This window comes from Magallana gigas, chromosome 9, assembly GCF_963853765.1.
Source record: "Magallana gigas chromosome 9, xbMagGiga1.1, whole genome shotgun sequence".
Classification (NCBI taxonomy): domain Eukaryota; kingdom Metazoa; phylum Mollusca; class Bivalvia; order Ostreida; family Ostreidae; genus Magallana; species Magallana gigas.
Genome location: NC_088861.1, coordinates 21,897,824 through 21,919,440, shown reverse-complemented (window position 1 = coordinate 21,919,440; position 21,617 = coordinate 21,897,824). Strand labels below are relative to the sequence as shown.

The following is a 21,617-nucleotide window of genomic DNA, read 5'->3' as shown; positions in this document are numbered from 1 at the left end:
GTTAGAAGCATATGGTAGCCTTCAGATTTAAAGAAAATTTCATTAAAAGTTTGTTTAGAGTTGGCATTTGTTAGATGCATCTGGTAGCCTTCAGATTTAATTAGATTTAATCTGTTGAAAATAATTTTTTAAAATCCTTGACATTAAGCTTGATATCTCCTGTAATCCTGATACATAACTAATATGTTTAATTTAATATCATTTTACATAAAAGATCAAGAACACATTATACTTGTATTATATACCGTTTTAAGAAGAGCAATAGACATTCAGAATATATTTCATTCGTCAGACATATCGGGCATAGAGACTCTAAAATGTGTTGCTAATTTTCTTCCTATTACAGTAACAATCTACTGTTTAAAACAGTTTCATTGTGCTTATCTAAATTTCAAGCTCGGATATACATTATTTGAGCATGCTCTAACCATGGGGCATCATTGAAGGAATTCATATCTCGAATTTCATAAACCTGTTGGCCCCTTTCAGATTACTAGATATTGAACGTATGAGACTGATTACTAATTAACGGTTAAATTATTTTACAAGAACGAGGCGTGTCGTGTACTATAATTCCACTAGTACAATTTTTTTCTTACGATGATAAAAAAAAGGCAGGTAAGCATATATTTATTCAGTTTTATAAATATGATATTTATTTGATATGGCCTCTAAATTTCAGTAATTTGTACAGTCGATAATATTGACTTAATGTTATGAATAATTATCGCATTGCATGACGATCCAGCGAACTGGATAACCTTTCTAGTTCTGGTGGCTGAAAAGCAGGTTTGAGGATGTGTTTGTTTCAACAATGATAGGAATATCATATAGCATGTTAAAGCCATTTTTCTAATTCAAAGCTTATTTGTTCATACTACTGCAAAACATTCATAACACCACGAGCACTTAAAAACGAACGAATGCGAAAGTTTCAAAATACCAATAAGTTTCCAATAAAACACATTTTAAACATTTTCAATAAAATATCAAATTAGGCAACGCACACCTTAATATGTACGGATGTACGCTAGTACTTGTATATGCTGCTTAAATGTGAAAAATTATTAATGTCCATCCCCCGACTGACGCCCTTGAACATTTTTCTAATCTTGACAAAAACAAAAAAAGACGGCGAGGAATAAAATATACAACTGTGAAAACCAACTTTAGAGAAGCGAAAGGGGAACACACAAGAACCTACATTCTTTTCGGTGGGGAATCCTAAAATATATACAGTTTTTGTTCTAGGATAACAGCTATTACATACTACATGCATGTATGGGGGATATAATTATGCATTATATAATATTGTTGCCATTCTAACTCGATAGTTCTTTATCATTTAGAACAACGTAACAAGGGTCTTATATGACCTGTCACATTCTTACAGGATTTTTGGGGTGATCATGTCCTAGTTGGTTCCCTAGAATCTAGAGGCCTGGACCTCAGGTTGACGATTTCCCGGATATAGCAATGAAACAAGTATTAGTATCTTTTTAATCGATTTTATTACGATATCTACGATTTGTTTAATTATTAAAGGTAACAAAACACACAACCAGCGTAAATATTATTCATCTTTTATGACATTTGACGTGCAGTTGCTGCATTACAGGATGACTGATAAATAGAGTCACAAACAATGAATTAAAAAAAACAATCATGGTAGCTTAAATGTTTGTGAATGTAAGATATCCTAAAAGATATAGATGAGCCACGGTTTAAATGCCAGTTTGCTGTTTAACAGAAAAACAGACACATCCGTAGCTCCTCTGGATAAATATGCATCTACATCACTAAATGTTGATAACTTTGGACCCTCCTTGGATATAATTTTCATAATTTTCCATACAACAATAAAAGAGATAAAGAGCGAAACAACCATTAATCAGGTAGACAGAGATTTTTTAAATATTCAAACCCCGGTTTTAGGAAATCTCCAAGTATACAAGCCCGAACTAGTACATCTGCTGCGGCGTACGGGTCCATATTGGACCCAGGTCGCCTGTCTTCAAAATACCCACGGCCATCCATGTCGACCAGTTTAGGAATTCTGACTGTCGTTGATCTTTTCAATCCTACACCAAACGTGAATTCATCAACCTTTGGAATCCAGTGCTCAGTGTTTTGGCTTTCCATTCTCTTTGTGTTTTCCGAGTCGGGCGAAGGGTCATAACATTTGAACAATTCCTGTTGATGCGATTTAGATAATATCTCGATTGCATGCATGATGTACCTATAAGAAATTCATTAAAATCGTTAGAGCTGTAGACTTAAAGTTAGCTTATCACGAATACAGTTATTACTTTATGACAATCATGTAATAAATTAGGAATGAATACCAATATGTATTGAACAATCATCGAAAAACCGGTATATGATTCACAGAACAGACCTAGCACTACCTAAGCAACTTAGTGTGTAAAGAACTCCTTACAGCGAATTACAGAATACCTGTAGATAGAATTTTTAACAGTTTGCTGGATGTGTTTTCAATTTGGTCTTGCTCTAAACCTAGGTCATGTGATTTCTCGGGTATCATTATTGATTTATTTGCATTTTTTAAAAAAATTTCATCCAATATGAATGTTCTGAATTAAAGTAATTGAGCAGTCATAGCAAAGAAATTGGTAATGTATGTACCAGGAATCGAAAAACCAAGATGTCATGATGATTTTTACAATAAAATAAAGTGAAACAAAAGTTTTAATGTCCCTTTTGTTTTGTTTTTGTTTTTTTGTTTTTTTCAGCCGGGCTCTGCTGAAAGCAGAGTTCTGGCTATAGGCAGGCAAATCGCCAATGTTACTATGAATAGCACAACTTCAAAAGTAAACAAAAAACCAAACAGCGTCAAAGTAAAAGCTTCCGCTATACCAAATAGTTACACAAAGAGCCACGTTTTGTCAAAAGTGTTGGCATTTTGTTTCTTTGTTTAATTTCGGGAGAATTGTCTATCTTTTTTGTTTTTTAGTAACGTGTTTTGAAAACAAGACTATGCATTTTGGACACATACAATGCGCATAAATTTCCATGAACTACTTTGCCGTGCGCTGAAGAAATGAGGATTGAATATATAACGCTTGCTGCAAAATTCAAGGCAGCAACTGTTGAACTTTTTTCTACTAGACAGACATATTTTTGTTTATAGCCGCTTCGCGGGGGTGTTAAGGAAACATATGGATTCTGAGTTACATGTAATTTCGTGAAATCACAAATCTTAGTTATTATGTACATATTCAATTATCTAAGCAACGAAACGTAGACAAAAAGCAAATAAAAATACTGAAGTCAAATTTTTTTCAGAAATTAGTTTGTATTACGTAGATTTACACATTGATGACGTCATGACTAAAAGTTGAATGTCGTGTGAATTTGATCAGAAAGCATTGTAAACATATTCCAAATATAACTAATCTAAGAACTCTAATAAAATATTGTGGTGTGATTTATTGAGAATGGAACATAAGAATACTGGGAGAGATAATAGTTTTATCAATCATTCGCTAAAAGGTATGTAAATTTGCTTTTATTTCTCGGCCAGGCTTTCCTCTGTCGTTGTTTACGATATAAAAATCCGACTAGAACAACACTACCCCGCATATATTGAACTTGGAATTTTATATGTATCGTTAGTTTGATCAATGCTTAAATTGAAAAGTGCTGCTAAAATCCCATGTTGTGTGTTGTTTTGATGCAACTTGCCGTTTTCCGTACAAACTTTATTAAAGTGGGGAAGGTTTTACGAGAACCGGATGAATAACTATTGAATTAAGAAAAACATAGGATTCTAGCAGCAGTTTTGATTAAACTGAGATGTTTTGCCTTCACTTGGTATGTTTATTTTATTTTGGAAACTGCGGGGTAGTGTTGTTCTATCTCATTTTATGTTAAGGAATATACGTAAGCTATTTATAGTTGTCACGTGATAATGCACCAATGTGGCAGTAATGTACTACCCGATTTTATTGCACTGACATCTTTTTCAAAGGATAATACTAAGTTTTTGATCGTATTTAAAATAGTTATTTAATTTCACGATTTTGAATATAACAGTCAAAATAAGACGCTAAATTGCCCATATGCTTCCTTAACACCCCCGCGTTACAAAATTTGGTCGCTCTCTGACGCCTTGCCGACATTAAAAGCATAAGAGAGATATATATATATTTTTCAGTCTTTACTACACAAAATGCATAATTAAAGACACGCCAAAAGAGCCCGGCTTTCAGTACTTCAGTACTTTGATTTTAATTGTCCTCAAACTAGAAAACTGACCAGTCAGGAAGGGCCCCGCTATGACAATTATATAGAGAAGTGAAAAAAAACTTTGAATTCCATCCTCTTTATATTAACAATGATGAAAAATAAATACCCGGCATAAGATGTAAAGAACTGCAATATATAAAAGGTGGTAAAAAAAATGAAAATTATAAGTAACAACTGTATTTTTAAAAATTTCAAGATAATTCCTGAATGTCCAAAAACTCTAAATAGTAACCTTGTATCTGCATAAAACAGGGATAACCTAATGTCTTATAAAAAAACACTAAATTAAATGTGTATTTAAAAAAGATTTAAACAGGTGTTTTATAAAATGCAATCCTTCAGTGAATGCAAATACATTGTATCACCCAGGGTTGACCTCAACTTCAAAACAAACATCAGTTGCAGACAAAGGTGTTCATTAATCTTCATATGACAGATAGAGATAAGCCTCTAAATTTTCTGCAGCAGGCAAGATAATTAATCCCAGGGGATTACTCTACTCTCTCATCCTTTTCTTCTAAATTTACAAAAAGATTTTTTTCTTTCAGAAATGACAGAATGGGGTTATTTTCTGATTACCTGTTAAAATTAACAGCATTAAGGCAGAAAAAAATAAAATAAATAATTAAGAAATAAAATACATAATTAAAAAATAAAATAGTGAAAAAGGATATCTTAATATATATCTTGATTTTAGAATTCAATAAAATTATTATAAATCATTGTGTACGGTATTTTAACCAAAATAAAGAATGAGTATTATATCTTAAATCCATATTTCAAAGAATGTACACAATACTACACATCATTCAAAATTGACCTTAACTTCAAAACAAAGTTCATTTGCAGACACAGGCAGTGCAGTAATTAATCTCAATGTGACAGATAAAGATAAAGCTTAGGATTTTCTTCCTGTGGAAGGTTAATTAATCCCAAAGGACAAATATTGCACAGCCTTCCAAGTATACAATGGTAACATTCTCAGCAGTTCTCTCTCTTTGCCCATTCATTCTTATGCATATAGTTAAGGAATCTACCCCACCACCCCAGATCCAAACCAGAAGACATACGGAACCAAACTTAGCATCAAAATATGTATTTCTGCCTACTGAACTACCATACCAAATTTGAACTTGATTGGGCAACCATAAAAAAAGTTATTAGAAAAAAAACAGAAAATTTGTGGACGGAAGAGTGACAGACGGACGGACAGAAGGACGGACGGACAGAGTGATTACTATAGGGCACCCGCAAATCCTTGCGGGGCCCTGATTATATTTTTGAAATATGGGGAAGCGATTTGTCCTTGAAGTATGACACGAGGGTTGCAATATTATGATGAAAACGTTGTTGTATAATTAGGATACTAAACTTGTTATTTGACATGCTTATAAAACAGTAATCATTATTATCAACATTTACATTGGATTCCCAATGGTTACAATGGTTTAATCAATAACATTTGTATGCCAAAACTGGTCTATGCTTATTGCTACAATTGATACCATTGCCATCACATTGCACCGATGGTATATTGAAAGTTGTTAACACTGGTAAAACTCTGAACGAACAGTGTTCTAGAGGCTTTCTTTGTGCAATAAGAATGGATTGAATTAAGGAATGAATTGAATTTCTACCTATGTTATACGATATAACATAACTTGGGGCAGTTTAGGCTTTATAAACCGCGAAGCGGTTTATAAAAAGCGTAAACTGTTCCAAGTTATGTTAATATACTCGTATAACATAGGTAGAAATTAAAATTATTCCTTATAATTTAATTTTCTACTATTTAAATCAGATAATAAGGCCCATATATTAGTTAAAATATGTTAATTTGTACAGAATTTAAACGTAACGTCAAGCGGATTAATACCTTTCGCACGCACGTCGTATTGTGACGTAGGCAAGTTATGTTATACGATATATATGAATTTGTTTAGCCAATCAAATGAGGCGTTACAATCAGAATTAAATTATTATGAAATAACAATATAAACTTGAGTAATTACAAGACCTTGGTTGAGACCTGACGTGATACCAGGCTGAGCAATCTAGCAAGCTATATTCATTTGGAAACTGTGATTCGCTGCAAGTTCCCCTAGTTCAGTCATTGTTGATATGTTGACTTGGTTTTATGTATGAATGTGACAAAGTATAGATAGTGTTATTCAATCTGTTAAATCAGTAGTATCTCACACTATAGAAAGACAATAAAATCTCTTGTAGTGTCTTCGGGTTTTTTATTATCAGAAAATAAGCTAATTATCGTGTTCATATGTCCTAACAATATAGGTTTTTATATAAACAAAGTATACCTTGTGCCCCCTTCCTCTCTCATTTGGACTGTACTGAAGTTGAGATGTCCACCCGCAATCGTCCTTACCCCTGGGAGTGGGGCGGGTCTAAAGCTCACTCGTACCCCGAACGTCTCCGCCAATCTGTGCAGTATATACCTCGACATATACAGGTGATCCCCGATAGCCACGCCCTCGCAAGGACCTATTTGATATTCCCACTGTAAAAATAGGTTATGGTGTTACTATATTGGTCTGGATAAAAGTAACTATTGATAAATGTTGAATTAAGGAGGCCGACTTTAGTTTGCATTGCGCATGTTTTTGCGCATTCTAATATAATACAGTTGATTTATACTTCTTATGAATTTTTTTCAATGTCATGTATAAAATTGAACACAATAAACAAAATACAGATAAAAATATTTAGATTGTTAAAGGAAATTTTTATTTTTAACACGATTTTTACGTTGTGCGGTAGGGGAGCATTGCCATTGCGCTTTTATGATGTTATGATAAAATGAAGCTTTGTAGGAGTACGTTATAAGAAATAACATAAAAGAAAAAGTAAAAATTGTACGCTGTTGAAATTTTATATTCAGAATGATGCTATCCTCGAGGATATTTTCTTCATTTTTGGAATGAATCCATTGTACCAATCATCATTCGTGATGATCCAAATATATAGCAAAATTTGGTGCATTTGAATATTTTGAGATGGCCCCCACTAAAAACCGGACGGTAGAATTTTGTGTTTTTTACATATAAGGTAGAAAATGATATTACTAATCATATATAACAATTTGAGAAAAAAAGCTATTGTAATATTTTTTTAAAACTGCTTTGATGTGCGGAAAATGACAGTTTCCTATATATTCCTATAGTAAATGTACCTCTATTTTGAGATGGTCCCTAAAAAGAACCAGACGGTCGATTTTCATGAACCTTCGCAAATAAACTAGAGTTGGTTTAAATAACATATTGTTAAAAAATAAAGAGTTATGCTATTGTAGTTTTTCCGCAAAAAAACCCAAATCGCCCTCCTTAAATATCTTATGGTATATTTATGCGTAATATTAATATTAAGACAGATTTGAAGCAAATGAGTTTAATACTGTTGTTGAAAAAGACTGCCATTTATAGGATTTAAGGGCATGAACGATATAAATGGCAATGTAAACATAATTATTCAAATGTTTTTTTTAAAGACTAGTTAATCACTAGTATGACGAATTTTATGTTAACATTCACAGATTCGCTTATTATGTAATTATGACTTCGCCACAACGGAATTAGAACTCGTGGAACTAAATAAATGTATGCCATGTTTTGGAAAATAATTATTTTGAAATATTAACTAATTGATTATTGTTTGTAAATAAGCTGGCAATATTTTGAGAGTACTTATCCTACGTTTTGTTTTATCAATTATCACTAAACTTATTTTTCTTCAAAGTTTCTCTGACCGTAACGTCAAAAAATGAAGTAACAGTGTTCGTATACTGATAGTAAATTCTAATAGTAAATTAAAAACAATTAAGGTTTTTTTTTTATTTCTGTAACAGATTGCCTGCATGGCTAAGGGTCCAATGACCGTTTTTAGGGTTAAGTGCAAATATAGGAAAATCATGTATCACATAAAATGTATACTATAATAATAATAAGGTTTGGATGCGGTACATGTATCATGATAACGGTTGTTATTTATAAGCAATATTTATAATGATTGTCACTTGTTGAATATTCTCGTAACATGTAACTCAATTTGAGCCCCATGTGGTCTGTAAATCTAGTGTTGCTACTATTAATAACAATGTATTTTACGTAGAATTATGCTAATTAAAAGAAGATTGAAGATGAATACAATGGCGGAGTACCTGGGATGGCCCGTTCTCCCTGTTGCGGCCTCCTATTTTGACACCAGCGTATAGACAAGCCAGAAAGTGGCTGCTGGATAGTTCTCTTTCCAAGCCGACGTTTTTGTTGTGTGGATGGCCAACATGATTGTACATGACTAGGAGGTTTGAGAAAAAAACAGGAGCATGTAGCGGATCTTAAGGATTTATAAAATATAGATTGATTTTCTGACTTTTATAAAAAGTTACCTAATGTATCGTAATTGAATTTTTCAGGATCGTAACTGCATGGAATGCCTTCATCATTAATGACATAATATTCCTGCTCGATGCCAAACCAAGGTTCACGGGCCTTTTCCGGGCGATAACCCGTGACTGGATCAAAATCCAGACGATTCATGGTTTTTGTGCATCCAACTCTAGTATTGAAATCTGTAGATAAACGATATTGAAACTCAATTGTCTACAAAAACAGCTTACATCAACCAGCCATTTACGAGGAAAAGGTTGCAGAAATATCAAACACAAAGAAATAATTCAGAACAATGAATCAAGTCCCGCCTGTGACATATCTATTTTATTTTAGGTCCGGGGGGGGGGGGGGGTCAGGGTTTGTACCGGGATCAAATATGTACACTTCCCTCAGAATATAAGGCAGATAATGACCCCATCATTATGATATTTTTTGTTTTCTAATTGAAAAAAATCAACTGAAACGCAGGTTATGCATTTTTTCTGCAATGTTGCTACCTTAAAAGTTCATACCCCGCATTAATTACCAAATAAAGTATGTTATTGTTTGAATGAATTATTTTAGAGTTTCATGTCTTATTTAAAGTATCTAGAAGCCTTGTTATTAAAAATATAAAATATATAATTAATATATAAATATATATATATTAAATGGTAAAAAAAAACTTGTACATTTCAAATACATTTACCCTAAATTTACCTGAAGGGGTTTCCATGGACACCCATACGTCACACATTACAAGTTTGTGTGGGCTATGAAAAAACGGATTTTCAAACATAGCCACTGGTTTCAAAATCATTTCCTGGGAGTCCTTTTGTTCTGCATTATTCCACAGGTTTATATTCCAAATAGGACAGTCTATGGAGAAATAACGAGGATTAGTTTTCATGCAAACAAAATAATTTACGCTTACATCCATCGTTTTTTCAATCCCTATTTCCATCTAATAAAAACTAATTAAACAAAGAGTCAAATCAATAAACAACAATGCACAGAAAATCGTTCAAGGCCAACAATTACCCTTTTTCATCTACCAGTATATGCTATATAATATACCGTACAATAGACTATGGACTGTAGTACTAATTCATACAATATCTACTGTACAATACAAACACTGAAACATGTCTCTTTGCTATGTCACGTGGTATAACGGTTGAGTACTATTACTGTACAATAATCAAGTTAAACAGAACTCGTTAAGCTGGTCTCGTTGTATTCATTTCTACCATTAATTATTTCTGCAACCGTTATTTATCTATCTCTCTAAAAAATATCATTATGCATGAATCAAATAGGCGTTTTATAACATTCGAACAGGGATAATTTTTTAAGGTTCCGCTGTGCGGGCGCCCTATAGTGATCAGTCTGTCCGTCCATCCGATATCTCTTGTCCGGAGCATATCTTCTCTCCGCTTTGCCCGATGTGGGTCATACTTCACCCACAGAGTGCCTTTTAGTAAAAGGTGTGAAGTGACCTTGAACCAAGTTTCAAGGTCAAATGTGAAGGTCATAGCAGAAATTTATGAAACATTCATGTCTGGGTCTTTTCTCCCATTGGTCCAATCTAGCCATTACTTCACTCACACAGTGCCTACGATCAAAGGGTGTGCAGTGACCTTGAATGCTGTCTCTAGGTCAAGTGTCAAGGTCGTCTTGGATCATGCAAATTTTACATCAACAGAGCTTTAGGTTAATGGCGTGCAGTGATTTTATAATTTTAACCAAGTCAATGTGATGGTCATACCGGACCTCTTTATAATCAGTTTTAGACTGTAGATTATTTCCAATTTGCTTAATCTTTCTCAGGTTGAATAAAAATGCCTATACGTAAGGGGTAATAAGATTGAATTTAAACTTGTATGCCAGCTGGAAAATTTCAGAGTTATAGGGCAAGGTCAAAGAAACATTCTCTGATATGGTTTTCGTACTATTGTCCATTATTTAAGCGGGGCCCTTTGAGATGGTTGTCTAGTTGTGACTGTTTACACTTTGATTACTAAGTGTAATAGCCGGTGTAATGAAGAATAATGACCCCCGTAGAATAATGACCGGGGGTCATTTTTCTACGTAGAAAAATGACCCCCCCCCCGGTCAATATTCTACGTAGAAAAATGACCCCCGGTCATTATTCTACGTAGAAAAATGACCCCTTTGCCTGAAGAATAAGTGTCATTTTCATAAAAATGAGCACACTCCACATGAAGAAAAAGTGACCCCTGTAGAATAATGACCCCCTTGTAGATTAAAGTTTTTCAGTATATTTTTTTATTATTTGTGAAATAGTCTTTACACTATTGCAATTTTTATTGCTGCAGTTTACAGAAAGTAACAGAAATTATAATTCATATTCAAATAAACTTAAAGTGAAAGAAGGGGTATATCTTAGAAAATAAAAATCATTCCGTTATAACAAGATATTGACGTATTGCATCGGGGTATGGTTGTCATCTTAACAATTACATTTACATATATCTATGGTGTTCCGATAGGGCCACTTCGACCTTAGGGCGAAGATGCGAAGTTGCAAATGCGATACTGCGAAGGCGAAAGAGCAAAAGTGCGAAGATGCGACGACGAAGCGCGAAGATGTGATGCCTAAAATGCGAAGGTGCGAGGGGCGAAGGAGCGATACTTCTATCGCTCCTTCCCAACTTTGCACTCTGGCCTTCGCATCTTCGCACTTTCGCCGTCGCCTTTTTTGATTGCATTCAGCAAGTCTCGGTCGATTACATAGAATTTTATACAGGCACCGTACTCGCCAAGGTTTTCAGATTAATCCATGCTATTATTGGTACGCATGCGCTAGGCCATCGCGCTTACTATGAATGTTTATAAATATTTTAAAGTAAATGTAACATATATGTTTACCAGTGCTGGCTATGCCTAATCATTATCTACTCCACACTAAATGTAATGTCCGCCATAATGTGTACATATGCACTTCCAGACTCAGGACTGTCACTTAACAGCCGTCTCTTTACCGTGGACCAAACTCAGTAACAATGTAATTTCATTATGCGACACTCCTTGCTCATGCATGGATCTCGAGGGGGAAAGGGGGTCCGCCCCCCCCCCCCCCTCCCGGAAAATTCAATATTAATAATTTCACGCAGTAAAAGGGGAGAGGGAGTTCGGACCCCATCCCACTGGATAATTTTATTTTATTAATTTAATAAAAATAAAATTTCCAAAATATGCCTCGGAACCATTTCAACGATGGAGAGCTCCGCAATTATAAAACATAGGTAATCACAGATTACAAAGCTCACCGAGACGAGGCATCACCTTTATGAGGCATCACCTTTATGAGACCACCTTTCTCATATTACATGAAAACCATCCTTTATGATCTTGGATATTCATGGATTCTGTTTGGATACAATATCGTATATCATCTGTTAAAAAATTGTATGTTATTCATATGTTCATATGTTAATCAATACAATAATATAAAATTAAAATTGCATCCTATCATAATTACAATATATATCATATAATATCATAAAATACCGTAAAAAATTGTGAGATATGATATTGTAATGTATGATATGACATTGTATTGTGTTATACATTATTGTATTTGATCAAACAATACAATATCATAAAACATAATACAATATAGTATTATATGAAACAATATCAAACTGTAACAATACATCATAACATTGAAACATATGATATATATATGATTATATTATATATATATATATATATATATATATATATATATATATATATATATATATATATATATATATATATATATATATATATATATATATATATATTTATATATATATATGATTATATATGATTATATATATGATTATATTGTATAATTAAGCATTGAATCATTATTGTTTGAAAGATGTGGTCTCATAACTGCAACGGTGTGTGCATACAAATTGTATAACGCGCGCTAGCGCGTTATGAAAATTTGTTTGCACTCATTGTTGAAGTTATGAGACCACATCTTTCAAAAAATAATGATTCAATGCTTATATTTACGTTTTTAGCTCACCGAGACGAAGTCGGGGGGAGCTTATGCTATACCCTCGGCGTCGGCGTCGGCGTCCGGACCTGGTTAAAGTTTTTGTTGCAGGTCCTGTATCTAACTTATTACTTGTCCTATCTTCACCAAACTTGCATGAATGATGCATCTGGACCTACTAATGGACTTGAGAGACTTGGATGCTGAATCTGGGCCATGAATTTCAGATGCTGGAGGAGGTTAAGGTGTTTGGAGCAGGTTAAAGTTTTTGTTGCAGGTGCCCTTTGATAGCCATTTCTAAGTTACTACTGGTCCAAACTTCACCAAACTTGCATAGATGGTGTGTCTTATGATACTGATGCACCTGACAGGCTTGAATGCTGAATCTGAGCCATAGGTTTCGGATGCTGGATGAGGTTAAGGTTTTTAGAGCTGGTTAAAGTTTTTGGAGCAGGTGCCCTCTGATGATTATATCTTACTTACTACTGGTCCTTACTTCACCAAACTTGCATGGATGGTGTGTCTTATGATACTTTTGCACCTGACAGGCTTGAATGCTGAATCTGAGCCGAAGGTTTCGGATGCTAGATGAAGTTAGGTTTTTCGAGCAGGTTAAAGTTTTTGTTGCAGGTGCCCTTTGATAGCCATTTCTAAGTTACTACTGGTCCCAACTTCACCAAACTTGCATAGATGGTGCGTCTTATGATACTGATGCACCTGACAGGCTTGAATGCTGAATCTGAGCCATAGGTTTCGGATGCTGGATGAGGTTAAGGTTTTAAGAGCTGGTTAAAGTTTTTAGAGCAGGTGCCCTCTGATGATCATATCTTAGTTATTACTGGTCCTAACTTTACCAAACTTACATGGATGGTGTGTCTTATGATACTGATGCACCTGACAGGCTTGAATGCTGAATCTGAGCCATAGGTTTCGGATGCTGGATGAGGTTTAGTTTTTTTGGAACAGGTCACATGTTTAATATATGTAGGTAATAGCACTATTTCAAACTTGCATATATGATCTAACTATAATATAAATGAATGGCAGAGGTAGCTTCAGATGCAGATCCTGATCTCCATTATCAAGGATGCTAAAAAATATATCTTAGTTATTTCTGGTCCTAACTTCACCAAACTTGCAAGGATGGTGCGTCTTACGATACTGATGCACCTGACAGGCATGAATGCTGAATCTGAGCCATAGGTTTCGGATGCTGGATGAGGTTAAGGTTTTAAGAGCTGGTTAAAGTTTTTAGAGCAGGTGCCCTCTGATGATTATATCTTAGTTATTACTGGTCCTTACATCACCAAACTTGCAGGGATGATGCATCTCATGATACTGATGCATCTGACAGGCTTGAATGCTGAATCTGAGCCATAGGTTTCGGATGCTGGATGAGGTTTAGTTTTTTGGAACAGGTTACATGTTTTATAGATAATAGCTTGCATAATTGATTTAACTATAATATAAATGAATTGCAGAGGTAGCTTCAGATGCAGAGCCTGATCTCCATTATCAAGGATGCTAAAAATTCTCCTACCTCACTCAAACCTGCTTGATAGATGTGTTTGTTGTTAAATGATTTAACATGATTCCTATGATATAGTATTCTATGATATGATACACTATTGTTTTATATGATACAATGTAATATCATACATTATATTGTAAAAAGTTATATGATATGATATGATATTGTATCAATTTTTTTGTACATTATTATATGATATTGTATTATGATATTGTTATGTATAGTATTGTATATTATTATACAATATTGAAGAATATGATATTGTATAATATATTATTTTATCGAATGATATTGTTTCATATTATATTGCAATATATGATATTGTATCATATGATACGATATTGTATATTATAATTATAGCATATCGTATGATAAAATATTGTATAATATGATATTGGTTTATATAATATATTGTTATATAATACATGAAATTGTATTATATGATATTATAAGATATCATATAATATGATATTGTATAATATGATATTGTATCATATGATATGATATTGTATAAAATGATATTGTATTATATAATATCGTACTGTATCAGATGATATTGTATCATATGATATGAAACAATGTTTTATCAAATTATATTGTATCATATGATACAATATTGTGTATCAAATATAATACAATATCATACAATACAAAATTATACTATATTATACAATATAATATCATATGTTACAATATTGTGATGTATTATGTGATATGATATAGTATCAAATAATGCTATATTGTATTTATATTAGATATTATGATATTGTATTATGTGATTAAATACAATAATGTATAACACGATACAATGTCATATTATATGTTACAAAATCATATTGCATCAATATTTATTACAGTATTATATTGTATTAAATGATATATATTGTAAGTATCATTGGATGCAATATCATATTTTATATTATTGTATTGATAAACATTGTATCTTATAATAATGTATGAAATGAACATAGGATTATCATACAATTTTTTACATATGATATACGATATTGTGTCAAAACAGTATCCATGAATATCCAAGATCATTAACTATGATTTTCATATCATATGATAAAGGTGGTTTTAAAGGTGATGCCTCATAAAGTTGATGCCTCGTCTCGGTGAGCTTTGTAATCTGTGATTACCTATGTTTTAAACATGTATTTCCTTCCCGCAAATATGATTTTTTTTTTATAAAGGCTCTGTCTTATTCAACAAGTAATGCGAAATTAACAGAATGGCCACTGGAACAGCCGAAATATACTGAAAAAAATAGTACGCAGCGTTTTCAATTCTAATAACACAATTATTTTTTTTCTTTCTGTAATTTAATGAATATACTCTTGGTATACTAAGAAATTAATCAATTGAAATAATTTAAGTGCCAAAATATATTTACATCAATGAAATATTTATCAGCGTAAGTATAATATCAGGTCGTTATCCGGTGTGAAGTCGCGAGAAGAGTTAGTTCTTGTTCTTCGAGAAATACTGAAGAAATACTGAATTATTCATACGCACCAGATTTGGTGATTGGGTCTTCTGTGTTGTGTGTAAATATCACTAAAATTAACCAATGCAATTTAATAGAGGGAAAGAAAGTGAATGTAAACATTATAGTATGATATTGTATTGTATGATACTGTATCATATTTGATACGTAATATGATATTGTATTATATAATACAATATAATTTGATAAACATTCTATCATATCAAATGATACAATATCATGGGATAAAGTAAAATATTATATAATACAATCATACTATACACATTGTATTATATGATACAACAATATATATTAAAATCTCATAAAATACAATTTCATGTGATATGATAATATATCATATAAACCAATATCATATTATACAATATCGTATGATACGATATTTTATAATATTACAATATCATAGGGATCATGTTACATCATTTAACAACAACCATATCTATCTATCAAGCAGGTTTAAGTGAGGTAGGAGATTTCTTTAGCATCCTTGATAATGGAGATCAGGCTCTGCATCTGAAGCAACCTCTGCGTTTCATTTATAATATAGTTAAATCAACTATGCAAGCTATCTTTCTAGCTATAAAACATGTGACCTGTTCCAAAAAACTAAACCTCATCAAGAATCATGAACATATGGCTCTGATTCAGCATTCAAGCCTGTCAGGTGCATCAGTATCATAAGACTATATCAATGCAAGATTGGTGAAGTTAAGACCAGTAATAATACGATATCGTCATCAGAGGGCACATGTTTCAAAAACTTTAACCAGCTCTTAAAATCTTGACCTCCTCCAGCATCCGAAACCTGTGGCTCAGATTCAGCATTTATGCCTGTCAGGTGCATCACTATAATAAGACGCACCATCCATACAAGTTTAATGAAGTTAGGACCAGTAGTAACTAAGATATTATCATTAAAGGGCACCTGCTCCAAAAACTTTAACCAGCTGCAAAAACCTTTACCTCCTCCTGCATCTGAAACCTATAACTCAGATTCAGCACTCAAGCCTGTCTGGTTATCCGTATCATAAGACACACCATCCATGCAAGTTTGGTGAAGTACGGACCAGCAGTAACTTAGATATTGCTATTTAAGGCACCTGCTCCAAAACCCTTAACCTCCTCCAGCATCTGAAAGTTAGGAACCAGATTCAGTAGGTCCAGATGCATCCTCTATGTAACTTTAGTGAAGAGAGGACAAGTAATAGCTTAGATACAGGAGCTGCAACTAAAACTTTAACCAGCTCCGGACGCAGACGCCAGGGGTATAGCATATGCTCCCATTGACTTCGTCTCGGTGAGCTAAAAAGGCGAAAGCGCGAAGATTCGAAGGCGAGAGTGCGACGTTGCAAAGGCAAGAAGCGGTAGTAGTATCACTTCTTCGCCTTCGCAACTTAGCACTTTCGTCTTCGCATCTTCGCGCTTCGCCGTCGCATCTTCTATATTCTCCATATTATTCATGAATTATACTTGCATTGAGGATTTCCGCAATACACAAGTGCATCACCTAGAATTAATGATGAAACCAAAATTATGAAAAGTTTACTCCACTGTTAGGCATTATAGCCAAGCTGAAGTTAGAGCCATTACGCCAGTAGATGTTAACGGCCAATAAGGAAAATCGTCAAAGTGCTGAGAGTACTCGTACAGGAAATATATTTTACTTTATCCTCGGCATACTTTAGTAAGTTTAGTTAATATCAAGATGATTAATGAATCAATAGTTTGTATGAGCATTGGTAACGTTGGATACAACAAAGATCGTGTGATCAAAATCAAGCGGGATATAAACCCCTAACATGGGTGTTAACCTCTTATCAACGCTTTTAGAAACAATCTTTTCTTATTATAATCGATCAGTGTTTATTATCTTTTAAGATTTACTATAGTCAGGTACTCTTCACAAATTTGCCCTAAAAGAATAAAGTCAATCCATGATCACAATTACAACATTTCAACAAATGTTTAGAATATTGATGTTCATGTATTACGCAGAAGAAAACAAAACTAACGCAGAATGCTTTTTTTTAAAAATCACTTTCCCCAAGAAATGTAAATAAGATACGTTACCTGTCCCCTTAGTCTTTTTCCATAAAGATATATACAAGTATCATTCTTCGATTGACAATTCATTCACCAATGAATATTGCTTATATTATTACAACAATTATTCTTTCATGATTATTGTTCGTTAATTATTACACAATATGCTCATTGTGTATGAATTTTTCTTTATATGCGTCATTTCCCGCCGTTTGTCGACGAGAGAAGTGACGTAACTGTTAACAATCAATTTGTGGCAATGTAAGAGTGTTTTGCGTGTGCTTGCTACAGATAGGGAAAACTATATACAGCGATTTATTTACAAGATCGGTGTTTATAACTTCAAAATCAGTTGAACAGAGTGAAAAATAAAGTAATTTCAAAGTCATATCTTGGATACGGGGTAACCAATTTCTATTCATGTTTACGGGGGGGGGGGGTCATTTTTTTATGGGGGTCATTTTTCTTCATGTTTAACATGAAGAAAAATAACCCCTGGGTCTTTTTTCTTCAGAAAAATCCAATTATTCTTCAGCTAGGGGGGGGGGGGGTCAATTATTCTACGTAGAAAAATGACCCCCGGTCATTATTCTACGGGGGTCATTATACTTCATTACACCGGTGTAAAGAAGAATAATGAACCCCGTAGAAATATGACCCCAGGTTCCGAAGTTTATAAAACACATCTTCAAACTCGTACTCTGAGTACGTGCTCCACTGAGTACAACTTTAAAACCCGAGGTTATAAAAGTTTTGTAGTACGTTCTCTGCTGAGTACAATTTGGAGTATGATCCAAAGAAAAGTGAATGGAATTATACGTATAACACGGTAAATCATGTTAAAATGTTGACATGTAGACAAACTGTACATGTACATATACCCTTTTCATCTGCAAGCATGGGAATGTGTAATGTTTGTACTTTTTAGCAGCAAAGTCAATAAAATTAGAGTTTTAGGAAAACCAAACAAAAAAAAACGTACACAAAAACGTACAAATTAAAGAGAGTTATTTGTGTGATTATGTCAAAAGTTTTTTGAAAGAGGTTAGGGAGCATAGAATACTGTAGTGTAAACAACGAAGTGACGATGTCTGTGTGAAACTCTCTCTCTCTCTCTCTCTCTCTCTCTCTCTCTCTCTCTCTCTCTCTCTCTCTCTCTCTCTCTCATTTTTACATATTGGGCATGCTTCGTTAATTAACTGTAAATTGTCCAAATATTCAAGCAGAAGAAATACAACGATCTTACTTGGTGTCTGTTCACAATATTCCCTTAATTAAATAAAATTTAGTGTCTTAATACCAAGATTTAGAAAATATAAACATTAGGCCTAATTTATGGAAAGCTGTCCTTTTATAATAATTAATTATTAAGCCAAATAATTCGTTGACTTAGAAATGTTTAAGTTTCTTTTTAATTTGAAATAAATATGAAAGATCATTAGGTAGGCGATGTTCCGTGGTCAAAATAATTGATATTTTCACTAAATATAAAGACAAATGCCCTGCAATTGTCGTATGAATAGATATACATTGATTTCGTGGTTTTAAGTGATGGAAAGTATGGGTCATATTTGACTAAATATTGAATTCTCAGGAAGTCGAGCTATTACAATGAAATTATTTTGTACGTACATTTATATGTACATGTACATAAATTAATGAAGCGAAATATCTAAAAGACAATTTTGGTTGCATCTCTTCCCGGTGTGTTCTCAGTTTGAATACACTTGAAATTGAGTATAGAAGAATAGTTGTGATCTGTGATGTCATAGCAATTAAAGCCGCTTTCAACCTAATTTTTTTCTTGTATTCTATCAGCATATTAATGATAAAACAAGAAGAATAAACTTGAAGATATTTTGTTGCGTGGTTTTTGTTTTTTTTTTTTAACTATCAGCAATTTTTTCAGCAAAACACTAGTTATGTGCGTATGATATTTTCTCTTCAAACAGAAAACTTATGACTGTAAAATAGTTTTATCTGTGTTAATGTTTTGAAAATGCACGAATTATGTCTGTATCTAATTGGCTTTGTGAAAAAAATCTTTACATGCAGTTCTTAGAGCATATAAAATTGCCGATTAAGTCCCATACAGTTTGTCAATTTTTCTTCAATTATTCAAGCTACAGCGTATTCAATGAAAGACATTTAACAGCAAATTTCCTCCATCAATGTCAGCAGAAACATTATTTAAATATTAAATATTAGCGTATGGTATTTTCTCTTCAAAATTGTATCAGATAACTTGTTTTGATCATTGCATAGCAACTCTTCAAACGTCCGAAAACATGAAACGCGATGCATTGCTAAATACATGTACCACTAAATGAATGTATCTCATTGCCACATTCGACATATCCTGTATAGGAAGACTATCCAAATGTAAATTTTCAATATAATTTATTTTTGCATCAAGTGTTAAGGTAACTATTATAATTGAACAATTTTAACAGAGCTTGGACTTTGGGTAGCTGTGTCTAATAGCAACATAACGAAGGCATGTCTATTTCATTGCTAGCCACTCAGCCGCGGTTCTTTGAAATCAACAAGATTTGTCTGGCTTTTAAGCTAAGACTACCCAATCCCGCCAATCCGTGTATATTTCGCTTGAAACCAGCGTCATTCTTCACTCGTCCCAGTCTTGGTTCTATTTTGTATACAGAAGTGTTTCATTCTGCAAACTCATCACTCACACTTTGTGGTTCATCATGGCTAATGCTTGGTTTGATGTTACTTTAATTTCTTGCCCAACAAGTTCGGAAGTTTACATGTTGATTTCAAATACATGTCACCATATTTCACAAACATTACATATCTTACCTGGTCAACTGGTCAAATTCCCGTTTAATGTTTTTTTGAAACCTTATTTTCAAATGTGTGCAAATTAAACCCTCGTCCTTTCCTCTTAAATTCACATTCATAAACATAGACATTTTATCGATGAAATGATTAACGCTTTCCATTTTAATTCAAATACATGTAATAATGACGCAATTAGAGCGTTTAACACAGAAACATAACCATATGTAAAAATCTTAAATGCCTTGCACTTCTTTTTATATAGATCATAGGTATTGTGTAAGACTTTGAGATAGCTCTATACCTTATTCAGAAAACCGCCGTGGGTGAAAGACCGCAGATGGGGCTTGTAACAGAAAGCGTGCTAAGATTTGACTTCAGTAGGGTCATAAATGCGACTTAGGCGGAATCCTTAGCCCTGTTAAGGTCTTACTTAAGTATGTCTGATACCGTAACATAAAGCAAACTTAGCAATGATTTAGTTAAGTCATGCTTATTTTAAAAAGTAAAACCGAATCGTTCATCTCTTTAATCGAATTTGAATGTATTGGTGTATGTAATAAATCATTGCTTAAAAGATAGACTTAAGTCACCACCACCGGCCGCCTAAGTTCGTACTCAAAAAAGTTTTATAACCTCGGGGTCTGCAGGTCAATAGTCGACTTAGAAAATAAACCTGTAGAGGAAGTGTCATATCAAGTATAATCATCACTGCCTGAAGAAACAGTCCCCTGTACAATATTGACCCCCCCCCCTTTATTTAGGGGAGGATTTTGATTTCCTGAGTTTGCTTAAATGAGACTGTTCAATGTTGCAGTGTAAATGAAGCTACTCAGTACACTAAGGTGACCCGTCACCCCCCACTACTCACCGCCCACACACCGCGGCTCGGAATCCACCACTCGCGTTTGGTCCAAGATATCACATCTTGTGTGATTCAGGAAAACGTATTCCAAAATCACTTTCCCTGTCCTGTTACGGATTCCTGAGAGTAAATGATCCGGTTCCTTTGTCGCCATCTAAATGACACACAGTTCGTTTTTCGACTGAAAGATGTCAAAGTTATTT

General features: G+C 33.5%; 1 protein-coding gene across 1 annotated transcript; it reads right to left on the bottom strand.

Annotated features, from left to right (window-relative positions):
- Positions 1-1,496: 1,496 nt before the first annotated feature.
- LOC105326835 (glutamine synthetase) lies at positions 1,497-21,617 on the bottom strand. Its single transcript, XM_020066627.3, has 6 exons — positions 21,421-21,617; positions 9,375-9,533; positions 8,672-8,854; positions 8,444-8,580; positions 6,588-6,787; positions 1,497-2,239 (listed from the first exon to the last, which is right to left on the bottom strand). The coding sequence occupies exons 1-6, from the start codon at positions 21,566-21,568 to the stop codon at positions 1,888-1,890; spliced, it is 1,179 nt and encodes a 392-aa protein (XP_019922186.3). The 5' UTR covers positions 21,569-21,617; the 3' UTR covers positions 1,497-1,887.